This window comes from Lepidothrix coronata, unplaced genomic scaffold (assembly GCF_001604755.1).
Source record: "Lepidothrix coronata isolate B3197 unplaced genomic scaffold, Lepidothrix_coronata-1.0 Scaffold94, whole genome shotgun sequence".
Taxonomy (NCBI): domain Eukaryota; kingdom Metazoa; phylum Chordata; class Aves; order Passeriformes; family Pipridae; genus Lepidothrix; species Lepidothrix coronata.
In genome coordinates this window covers 539,724-551,930 of record NW_016690274.1, presented here as the reverse complement: position 1 = coordinate 551,930, position 12,207 = coordinate 539,724, and the positions used below count along the sequence as shown (strand labels likewise).

The 12,207-nt window shown below is 39.6% G+C and overlaps 1 protein-coding gene across 9 annotated transcripts in view; it reads left to right on the top strand.

Annotated features, from left to right (window-relative positions):
- The window catches only part of TIAM2 (T-cell lymphoma invasion and metastasis 2), a 187,213-nt gene that overhangs the window by 126,933 nt on the left and 48,073 nt on the right, over window positions 1–12,207 (top strand). For 8 of the 9 annotated variants that reach the window (XM_017822013.1, XM_017822014.1, XM_017822009.1 and 5 more), the window contains 5 exons: window positions 3,149–3,316; window positions 6,021–6,125; window positions 6,549–6,627; window positions 7,502–7,594; window positions 8,651–8,899. In XM_017822013.1, the coding sequence (XP_017677502.1) occupies window positions 3,149–3,316; window positions 6,021–6,125; window positions 6,549–6,627; window positions 7,502–7,594; window positions 8,651–8,899 (694 nt within the window). The remainder of the gene's footprint in view (window positions 1–3,148; window positions 3,317–6,020; window positions 6,126–6,548; window positions 6,628–7,501; window positions 7,595–8,650; window positions 8,900–12,207) is intronic. The other variant, XM_017822018.1, reaches the window with a different exon arrangement.

The following is a 12,207-nucleotide window of genomic DNA, read 5'->3' as shown; positions in this document are numbered from 1 at the left end:
CCTCAGTTGAATGCTGATTCCCTTGTGTCTGTGAGGGTGAGGGAGCTGCCTTATGCAAGAGTATCTGCTGTGGGTCTCCTGTCCCCTGGCCTAACTGGAGCATTTGCTCTTCCTGAACCCTTCTGATGAGACAGAGAAATGTTTTGAAGGGACTAGGGAGCAGGCAGAATGAAGTCCTCTCTCTTTAGTGTTGTGTTGGTGAAGGGACGAGGTCTGTCTTCTTGTCCCAGCTCTAGATAAAGCAGCCTTCTCCAAATTCAGGTAGGGGCTTACAGCCCTGTTCCCCAGGCAGAGGGGGACCAGCAGGAGGGCAGTGTGGCTGCAAGGTTTTGGGCCAGATTTTACAAATTTAGCAGGGTTGTGTTTCAAGACTAGAAAAACCCACTGAATTTAGGTGCTGAGCAGAGCTCTGGAGCTAGAAAAACATTATTATTATTATTATTATTATTATTATTATTATTATCTCAACCCTATTTCTAAAACCTTTTCTCAATGGGTATTAAATATAGCGTAGGCATTTTTAAGATCCTGACATTTTGGTGAATCATACAACAACTCAGAAATGATTCATCATAACTGAAAACCATTACTCTGGCATCAGCCTGGTTTCACTGCCTGATTAAAAATAAATAAATAAAAAAAACCCCAACAGAAACAGCATCAAAACTTTTATAAAATGCTGCCTGAGGAGGGTAGCAAATGATAAATAGTGGAGCCTTCTGGAGAGGCTGTATTTTCTCTGAAAAGGATGATAAAATAGAGGCAAATAGTGGGAGGAAATGATGAAGTAACCTATTGGTCCTGCAGCAGCCCTGTGGCACAACGTGTGACAGTCTGAAAATCCTGGCGCCTCTCGCTGGAAAATTGGATGGCTTGTTATAACTTTATGTGGCAATGAATGAATGAACTATTGTGGAATTAGTCACTGCAAGCATAACAGGAAAAAAAAATCTCTTTTCATGTCAGATTTTCTGAGACGGAAAATGTGGATGAAGCAATAGTACCTTGACTGCAGTTAAGGAACACAGTCATGTTTAGTAACAGAGGCGAGTTTATCTCAAGCTGTATGCTTGAGCATCAGTGTACATGGCAAGGAATGGACGTATCTCACATTGGCTGCAGAGCTTTCTGTCCTGTCTTAAAAGCTTACACCAAAAGGTGGCTTTGAATGTAGTTCTCATCACCTTAATCCTCTATGATTTGAGGTTTGTTTTTTTTTTCATCTCTGGCAATAGTGAGATTTATTTCAGTTAGGCATATTTGAACAGCTGCTGTTGCAGTGCAATAAACCATTGTGGTAGTTGCAAACCTTTGAGCTGCTGGGAGCACCTCCCTTGTTGATGCAAGCATAGCATTGATTTTCCCTGGAGGAAGCCACCGGGGGATTCAGTCTGACTCATTTGTGCTTCACTCTCGCAACCTGCCTGCCTTGCCCCCTTTCTCCTTTCTCTTATTTACACTGTGAAGGAAGGTCAGCTTTTATTCCCAGGCACTAGATTTAGTGCTGAGAGAGCTATGCTTCTAAGGGAATTATCTTCTTCAATATCACCAGTTACGAGCAGTCTGCAACTACAGCCACCGAGGTCAAACTTCACCTGGTGGATTTCACTGCTGCATTAATTACAGTAGCATAACATGATTCCTGTTTTGTATAAGTAGTAGCTGAATTTTAGTAGGATTGCCATGCACCTGTGTTAATTGAAATTTCACGTTCAACTAGTTAAAAGGGACAGTTGAGCAAGATAGACAAGATTCATGAATGCCACTAGTTCATTAATATTATTTCACCAAACCAAAGTTATTCTGGCATCAAATTATAACTATGCCACATTCTGGGTCGGCTGCAACTTGAATTTCTGCATTGTTTGGTAATTACCTGGATAGCATTGCTTGCTTCATCATTTTCACAGCCACAGTTGCTATTTGGAAAAACAAAATAGTATTGGTCTCTCTGTTACTACTGGTAGATTGTTGTCAATAACTTTGCTGACTGCAACAAGCGAAGCAGCTCTGTGCAGTGATTTTACAGCAGCTTTTAATTGCAGTGCACCCCTGGGCTTGTGTCACTATGGAGAGGAGGAAGAATTGCATAATCAAGGGTCTTTATATAGGCAACAATCCCCCCAACCAACAACAAACCAACCAACCAAAAATACTAAGGAAAAAACATTAAGGATGTAGGCACTCCAGAGAACAGTTCAGGATATCTTAAGATATGTCTTGGGTGGCAGTTCTGCCACTTCATGGTGTTATTGTCCCTTTCCAGTGACTGCATGGGGAATCAAGGGACCTTGTCTGCATAAACTCAAATGTCTTGATGTGGGTATTTAAGCGATATGCTGAATAGGCAGACCCAAATATACATGTGAAACTTCAAATTCTGAACAGCTCTTGGTGTTTTTCTCCTCCTTGTGTGGCTTCCTTTGAAACATGCAGCCTCAAGTGCAGTACAGGAGAAAGTTTGAAAGTAAAGGGTGAGAAAGTGACAGGGAATTTATTCAGGGTGGATGTTGTTATTTGATCAAGCGGAGTGGCTTTGGAATGAGAGAGAATGTGAAGCAAAATGGTAAACAGGCAAATATATTTGCCTATGAAACAATATGTTCTTAAACTGTAAATAGAATGGGAGCACTTTATTCCTGCTTTAGTACTTTGTTATGACTAGCCTTGCTCCACAGTGCTCTCTGCTGGAAGTTTACTGTATTGTCATTTTCTGTCAAAATTACAGTAATTATGTTTATTTATTTATAGAGTTATTTATAGAGTTATTTGGAGAGTTATTTTACATTTGTTAACTAGGTAAAATTGTAGTAGTCAATTCTTCTTCAAGATTTACTTCCACTGTGATATAATACCAGATAATTACATATATCCACATTGAGTTAAATCAACAATTATAATGAAATAAAGATATAAAATCCCATAATGGTAATGTACAGGAAGTGCAATCTGATCGTTAGAAAATAAGATCTTATATAGTGAATAAGAGAAGGTAACAGAATTCTTTCCCTGGCTTGCCATGTTGGAAATTCACAGCACTGTGTCTAAATACATAATCAGTGCAAGCTGCTAATGTAATTCTGCTTTTGCTTGTTTGATTTTTTTTTTTTGATATCCACATATCTTGTACATTTCTCCCTTGTTTCAGCAGCAAGTTGATGATTATTTGAATATCTACTGTTCAGTGCCAGAGAGCATCCAGAAGGAGAATGCTTGGGAAACACAGACATATGTTCATTTCTGTGATGGCCAAGGAGTGGCGCTGACACTCAAGCCAGAGCACAGGGTGGAGGATGTTCTGTCTTTGGCATGCAAGGTACTTACTTTTCATTCACAATTGCACCTTATTAATAGTCGTGGACTTGAGAAGGAACATAGTATATCAGAGGATGCCTAAATAGTGATAAGATTATCACTATTATATAATAATCATACAATAATTATATTTAATATTAATAATACATAATATTGTAATACCAGCATCTCCCAGTCACTGTCTCAAGGCACACTGCTCTCTTTCCTTTAGCTGTGTTATTTATATGTTGTAGCCAAGGTTGCAGGATTGTGGAAAGGTTTTCAAAAGGTGTTGCTCAAGACAGTGCACAGTTGATACTTAAAGAGCAGAGGCAGTTTGCCAGGTAGTCAGCCCCTGAGTAATCTCAGCACACGTCCACTCTGCGCTGTCCTTGCAGCAAACCTGGTTGTTCCGTGCAAATTAATCACAGAGGAGCGAAAGGGAGTTAATGCCAGAAAATTAAGACAGTTAAGACTGCTGTGATAAAGGCTATCATATATGTTTGATTTTTAAAGGAACTTTTTAAGCTTTTAATTAAATACCAGTTCTATTTGTGAATTTCAAAGCGTGAATTCCCTTGTGAAAGTCAGTGCCACAATTCGAGAGGGATTGATATAGATCATGGGACAGAAAACTGAGTCACAGGGTGAAGTTGAAATAGAGATGCTAGTTTTAACTACAGACCAAACATCAGCACCTCTAGAACATCACAATGTACCTAGCACTTTTGTCTCCACACGTGTCAGTGCTTGAATTTAGCTCTAACTTCAGGATTCAAGTCACTTAAATTATGCAAACAAGCTTTTTGGAAAAATTAACTTTTTACCCCTGAGTTCTGTTTTCTGGTAAATATACTGTATTTATTTCACAAGGGGAAAAACGGGAGAAGAAGGAGTCCTGTGCTGTACAAGATCCAGCTGTATCTTTTGGCAGAGGTTAGGGTGAATTTGTAGGTGAGATCATTCAACTGGCTTGAAGTTAATGAATTTTGAGGCTTCTAATGAAGGAAAGGACACAATTTAATGGCTTTTGCACCTGTTAATATTGCAAACAAACCAACAAATAAAATTAAGTTATACAAATTTTTAAAAATCCAGGGTAAACTATGGTTTTAAAAATCAAAAGAAGCACACTGGCTTAGCGAAGTCCCATTGTGTCTCCATGGCATCACTAAGAAGAAATTATCTTCTTGTGGATGATGGAGACTGAATCCTGGAAAAAACATTTAATGCTTGCCTTTACTTTTAAAACCTTGTCAGGCAAAAGGGTGTCTGAGTCATGATTTGGCCACCAGGTGGCATGATAGAGCTGAAACATTTTGAAGTCCTTAAAGTGATGTGCAAGACCCCTAAAGGAGGAAATAAAATTAAGTAAAATTAAGTTGAAAAGGAAATTCCTTACTTCTCTTACTCCATCATTCCAAAATATTTGTAATTTTCAAGCTGACTTTTAATTTTCAGTGTCTGTATCACATGAAAATTTAGTTTTAAATTATTTGATTTTTTTCTTAAATGTTTTTCTGTTTTATTTTGTCTCTCTATTCTATGTGTAAAGCTTTTCATAAGCATTCTCTAATGCTGAATACTTTCTGCTCATCTATCCTGGTTCTTTTCCTTCTTACATTTTCATTCTGCTCTGGTGAGTGTAAGGAATCTTTCTTCTTAACAGAACATGTTTGAATGTTATGTGGATAAGGATGAAGTTCACCGGGGTTGTTGGTTTGTTTGTTGGGTTTTTTTTCCCTTCACCCACGCTTTATGGGGTTTCTACTTTTCTCGTTTCTGTTTTCCATCTGAGGTTTTTGGATAGCATGTATACAAAATCTTGTGCATTTACATTGAATTGTTCAGGATACAGAACACATGCAACTCTTAAACTGTAACACATAATAAAATCTTAAGGTAATTACTATTCAGTCAGTAGATTTAGATTTTGTAAGCTGCAGAGATGCACTAAAGGGGTTAAATAACCCTCAGGGAGCTTGTCATTCCTTCTCTTTCAAAAGTGTTGCTTCCTCTTGTTTCAGAATTATTGCTCTATTAATATGCTAAAGTGAAATGTTTTGTGCCATGGTGTCACCAGTATCCTGATTTTTCAGAGCCTCCCAGCAGGGACTCGGAACTTTCAGACTAATATCTTCGGGGAATAATCCTGTTTCCCTTTACTTCCTGTTGAGATAGGATCTTTGCTTTGACCTCATGGTGAAAAAAAAATACATAGAACTCTCTGATCATAGATGAAACCCAGCAATAAAAATAAAGTCCAATAAAGGCAAACCCTTAGGGAACCTACTTGCTATCCCATCCCCTCTCCTAACTGCCCATACATACGTATGCCTTTTCTATATAAGGAGCAAAACTTACTGAACAGAACTGAATCATTAAAAGTAGTCATAGGAAAAGGTGGCTGTGAGTGTTAAATTCAAAAGGACAGAAACCAGTTGTGATATCTTTGGAAACATATATTACTGCTCAGTTAATCTAATAGCCAAGACATCATGTTTACGAAAGGATCTGGGAGGATCGCAAGGCAAAATGGAAATTGCTCTTGAACCTTATCTTTTAAGCAATTCATCTGATTTTGTTTATACCACAAAAATAGTTGGAAAATTACTTTTGAGGATTGCTTTTGCATGGTTCTAGAAGCTTTTTGTATGTGTGTCACTTCTTTGTGTTCTAGGATTCTGGAAATAAATAACGAATTCCAAACTATTTTTCTTCCTTAGATGAAACAGCTGGAGCCAAGACACTATGGCCTTCAACTCAGAAGACTGGTTGATGAAAATACTGAGTATTGTGCTCCTGAACCATACGAGTACATATTAGACCAGGAAAGTGTGACTCCTTTTAGATAAAGCTCTGTCTGCAGCTGCAGTTGAATTGTCACCTACAAATGTGTGAAATTTAGATCTAAAATAAGGTTTAAAGCTGTTCCCAGACTGCATTGTGTCATCCTTATTCACACGTTTGGGTGGCTAGGCACTGCAAACACTTTCTTCAAGAACTGTTTGAAGATTTGAGTGAGGCTTTTCGTACAAAAGCAGAGTGTCAGTCTCTACTTCAGGCTGGGTTTTTGATCTTTAGCTTTAGTCTCACTGATAGCAGTGATGCTTACACAGGAACACAATGCTCTGTGTGAAGACAGCAAGTCTTGATGCAAAGAATAACGTGGTTGTTTCTCATGCTGTGTCTTTGGGGTTTGATGCTTATATTTTCATAATTTGATGACTTGTGTTACTGTTTTTTTCCAACAGGTGTATGATGAAATAGAAATTTGTCCATTGAACGTTTATCATGTTCATCTTACAAAGACTGAAAACATAAGTGATTATGGTAAGCTGTCAGGAATTCTCTTGTATTCTTCTCATTGCTTGCTTTCTCTCTTCAGGACTTTTCTGTCTCTGAGAGCAGGTAGAGCCATCCTTGATAGATCAAAGTGTGAGCCTGCAAGTGTCTTTCTTATGTTTTGGAAGAGACCACTTTCTAATTTTGCTAAAATGATCAAATAATTCAAGCATGAACTTGTCAGAAAACAAAAGTCCTTTGCCAGGATTAATAAAAGTGCTGTCAGTCAGGCCATGGTCAAGGTCTGCCATTTTTTTGTAGTGGGATCCTCTCTTGGCACAGTATCAACAGTGTCCTTTGGAACAAGTTCTGACAGGCTTTTTGTCTGTGGGAGGCAGTTATGCCTAGGAATAATTATATACCTTGCAAGGATACCCTTGTAAGGCAGCTTTGTGCTGTTTTTTAGCTGCAAGTCTGCAATAAATTATTCCTTTCTGGGCTGTCCCACTCACTGGTCTGTATAGTTTGCTGCTTTATAGTTTGGGTTTCCAGTTTTTGGACCTGTTTAAGATACCTCTTTGTCTGATGGACATGCTGCAGAACTCTTAGCATAATGATGAGCTGTGCCTGTTATTGAAATGTCATATGGAGTGGAGGTAGAAATTACTTTTTGCAATGTGATTTTTTTTGTTTGTTTTTTTTTTTTTAACATCAGAGTATGACATTTCCTGGGAGTTGAAAAGTCCTATTAATTTTAACAGGCCTAACAATGACTGAGAATCAATGTAATAATTTCTGTATGCTCTGTGGGTGTGTTCTCACAAGAAGTACCCTCCTTCTTGTATAGAGTCTACTAAATACACAAAATAAAAGGGAAATGTCCCCAAGGAAGTTTATTTGATTAAAACCTCTTTTATTTCAGGCTTTGCTGTCACAGCACAAGTTGCTGAAAATGAGCATCTCACCCATATCTTTGTAAGTGATGTACTCCCTGATGGACTGGCATACAAGGAAGGTACTGTATCACGGTTGTGTTTAAAACTGTTCTTCATTATCTTTTTAAAGTCCAAAAACTTAAAGAAGGTTTAGTAATGCTGTCTGAAACAGTTCTTGGCTTTTGCTGTTCACCATTTTCTTTCCTGAAGACCATTGGAAATATGTGATACAAGGAAAAATAGTGTACACAGTGTAACTAAACTATCCTTTCAATATAGTGGAGAGAGTTCTTGTTCAGCCTTGGAGACAAAGTCTGTATTCAGTCGTCCAACCAAGTACTTTTGTGCAGAGGAACAGACTGGAGAAAGAGTTCATCTCACACTAGGGAACCTCATGGGCTTGATCAGTTTCTATGACCCATCACTTCCACCTTTTCTGGCAAGGAAAAGTAGCCCTTCTCCCCACAGTAGTTTTCTGCATATATTTCTGTGAATAGCTTCTCCACGGCACTGCTCAGAAACTGTGCTTCTCTTCATCAGCACATTTGAGGATCACCTAAGTTCTGCTCTCTGAAAAACAAACCCAGAGAAATGGAGACAGAGATATTAATTTGCTACTTGCTGGTGATGTCTACTTAGTTGTTGCTGACCTTGAAAGACAGCATTTGCCACTGTTTAGATTTATATAAAAGCTGATAAAACTCCATCCTTTGTTGTTCCAATTTTGCATAAAAAATTTGATCTGCATGACTAATGCCGTGCTATTCCCAGATAATGAAATATGTGGTATGGTGCTGTATACTGGTGGTATCTGGTTGTGAGAGGTGGCTCTATTCTAATCTTCTTGAAAGCTGTGTTGCTTTCCCACCCACCCATTTCTCTAACATCTTTAAACAGAAACAACTCACTTGCTGTACTATGTGTAACACCTATCAAAGTAAGCATGAGGTCAGTCTATATAATTATAGCACAAATAAAGCTCCCATTGATTCTAGTAGACTTGTTGTAGGATTAGGCTGTTTGAATTCAAACCAAAAATGTAAAAGGTGAATCACCATAAGGTTTGGTTTGTGACCCTTTATGTTTTATATTACCTCTTTTTTTATTTTTCCTTCTCTGCTTTCACATGCTCCCAGGGCTCCGAGTAGGCAATGAAATCCTGAGCATAAATGGAGAGGCTGTGTCTGTTCTTAACCTCGGGCAAATGGAGTTGCTGTTTTCACAGAGAAGTGTAATGCTCACAGTGAGAATGACCCAGCAACCCTTATGTGTATCCTGGTCAGATGGTGACATTTCCCAGGATCCAAAGAGTTTGTTGCCCCCTCCAAACCAGTCACAACTCCTAGAAGAGTTTCTAGATAACTTCAAAAAGAGCACAGCAAATGGTAAGAGGTTGACAATAATTCCATTACTTTCATCTCACTTCCAATATCACTGTTTTTTAAAACTCAGTTATGTTTAAAATTATACGCTTGCCTTAGAAACACAAGTATAAACTGTTGAAGTTCCATTTATGCTCAATATCTGTCTGTTATTTTATTATTTTCTAGGGAGTAGAAGTGGAACAGAATATGATTATGTCTGCAGGGAAAGGATATTATTTTAATCTGTTTGGCTGCACCATCCGGTATTATCAAGTGCTCTCTTAACTGTTCTGTGTCATCTTGGGTGCCTCCAACATATCCATTTCACAGGCACCAGTGGTTGAAATGTTGTGATGACCTTCAGAGGCGGAGTATTGTTCTGTGTTTACCATGTGGTAAAGTAGCACATACATTAAGGGTACCTTCAATGCAAGAATCGCCATCACCTCAGAAAGGAGTCATTTAGCTCTGCTCCCACCCAGTGTTCCTGTTGGGTGCAGCTGCCCACTGTGTAGAATAAAGCCCATGAAAACAGCTTTTATAGGGCTTGTCTTGCTCATATTTCTTACTCAATGTAACCGCTGTATTAAGCATTGAATGGAGGATGTATCCTAACAGTGTTGTGTCAGGATGTGATCCTCATGGGTTTCTGTACGATGAGCCCCAGGCAGGGAAGGTGCCTATCTGGTAAGAACTGCTCCTGGATGACATCACAACCCCTTGGCCCCAAGGAAGTGCCAATGCTCACTTTTGGGTTGCCTTTTTGGCTGGAAATAGGAGGTGGCATGTAGGGGGGCTCTGCCATTTTGGGTGGAGGTGAGCCCTGGTCACCCTTCCCTTCCTTTAGCTGATCATACTTTGCTGGAGAACTACAACTTCTGATACCGGAATGCTTGCAAATGTCTGCCTAAAATAGAAAGTACATGGGGTTTTGCTTACCCTTCTTCCCATGTCTTGACTATTTTTCAAACAAGATAGAAGGAAATTTAACTAGTTTCTCACTTTGAAAGGTGCAGTTTCCTCACTATACCTCTGGAGGATGCTAGTAAAATTCTGCAGGAAAGCTAGCCAGGATGCACTGCTGTGTGAGGGGAACAGCAAGAGGTACAGAAAGGGATCGCTGATTTTTATGTATAATTACGGTGGCAAGTGTTTTCTGATTGGAATTTTTTTTGTAATTAAAAATGGAAGAAGAGAAAGAATCACATAGGAGAAGTTGCTAGAATCGATTTAATTATAAAGAAATTTTATTAGGTCATCTTTTGAAATTAAAAGAAAACTGAATACAAAATTTGTGATTCAGTAAGTAGCATCTCTCTCAGGGGCCTTATTTCAATTTAAAATGCCATTAAATTGACTAGTGGCACATAAAAGTTAGTGTCATAAACCAAAAATTATGATAAAGCTAATTAATTACACAATTATACCAGGGCTATCATCCAGCTTATTGGCTTGATATCATAGGCCAGCACTACCTGGAGTATTCAGTGTAATAAATGTATGTGTCCATTCACTAGATTCCTCATTCCTCCGGGATAAATTTGCAACCTGTGCAAATATTCCATTATAATAGGAAATTACTGGAGTATATATTATACTTTAAGCACTAGTAGATAAAGGGACATAGTATATTTGCTTTTCTGCTTAAAAGCAGTTAAGAAAGATTTATTTTCTTCTCAAAGAGAACAAATAGTTCTAAATTAAGCTTCATGAGAAGAATTTTTATGTTTATTGAATTCAGTGCTTAGTGTCTGATCACCTGATCAAGTTCAAATGGAAACAGAAAAAAATGGCATTACTCTGAATTAATAGATAATCATAAAGGGTTTAACTGTTCTGTGTCCTGTTACTCACTCAGGAATTGAATAAGATTTTAGATAAGCAGAGGGGGCATTTAATGATCCAAGCAGGGATTTGGAGGCTAGGAACTCTTAAATTCATATCCAGTCTTTATGAAATCGTAAAATCATTAAGGTTGGAAAAGACCTTAGAGGTCATTGAGTCCAACCTCTGACCGAACACCACCATGTCAACTAAACCATAGTGCTCAGTGCCATGTCCAGTCATTCCTTGAACACCCTCAGGGATGGTGACTCCACCACTTCCTGGGCAGCCCATTACAATGCTCAACCACCCTTTCAGTGAAGAAATTCTTACTGATGTTCAACCTGAACCTCCTCTGGTGCAGCTTGAGGCCATTTCCTCTTGTCCTGTCACTAATTCCCTGGGGGAAGAGGCTGATCCCCACCTTGCTACACTCTCCTTTTAGGTAGTTGTAGAGAGCGATAAGATCAACCCTGAGCCTCCTTTTCTCCAGGCTAAGCAACCCCAGCTCCCTCAGCTACTCCTCATATGACTTACTTTCTAGACCCTTCTCCAACTCTGTTGCCCTTCTCTGGACACACTCCAGGACCTCAATGTCTTTCTTGAAGTGAGTGGCCCAGAACTGGACACAGGACTCGAGGTGAGGCCTTGAGTGCTGAGTACAGAGGCACAACCACTGCCCTGGTCCTGCTGGCCACACTATTCCTGATACAGGCTGAGATGTCTTCGTGGCCACCTAGGCACACTGCTGGCTTATGTTCAGCTGGCTGTCAACCAGGTCCTCTTCCCCGGCCCACTTTCCAGCCACTCTTCCCCAAGCCTGTAGTGATGTACGTGGTTGTTGTGAACCAGGACCCAGCACTTCACCTTTTGAAACTCATACAGTTGGCCTCAGCCTGTTGATCCAGCCTGTCCGGATCCCTCTGCAGAGCCTTCCTTCAGCAGATCAACACTCCTGCCCAACCTAGTGTCGCCTGCAAATTGACTGATAGTGTGCATCCAGATCATTGATGAAGATATTAAACAGGACTGGGTCCAACACTGAGTCCTGGGGAACACCACTCATGACCTGCTGCCAGCTGGATGTAACTCTTTTCACCGCCACTCTCTGGGCTCAACCATCCAGCCAGTTTTTTACCCAGCAAGGAGTACACCTGTCCAAGCCATAAGCAGCCAGTTTCTCCAGGAGAATCCTCTGAGAGACAATCTCAAAGGCTTTACTGAAGTCCTGGTAGACAATATCCACAGCCTTCCCCTCATCCACTAGGTGGGTCATCTGTTATAAAAAGGGATCAAGTTCATCAAGCAGGATATACCTTTCCTAAACCCATGCTGGCTGAACCTGATCCCCTGGTTATCCTGTTTAATACTGCTCTGTTTCCTTTGGTAGAGTTGAGTGGGTCACTCTTAAGACCGCACTTTTCAAATATAATTTCTAATGTTTGCTTGTCCCTGTTGAGTCTGTTCTTCCAAAGCAGTGCCTTTGAAAGTCAGCTGGTGCTAGC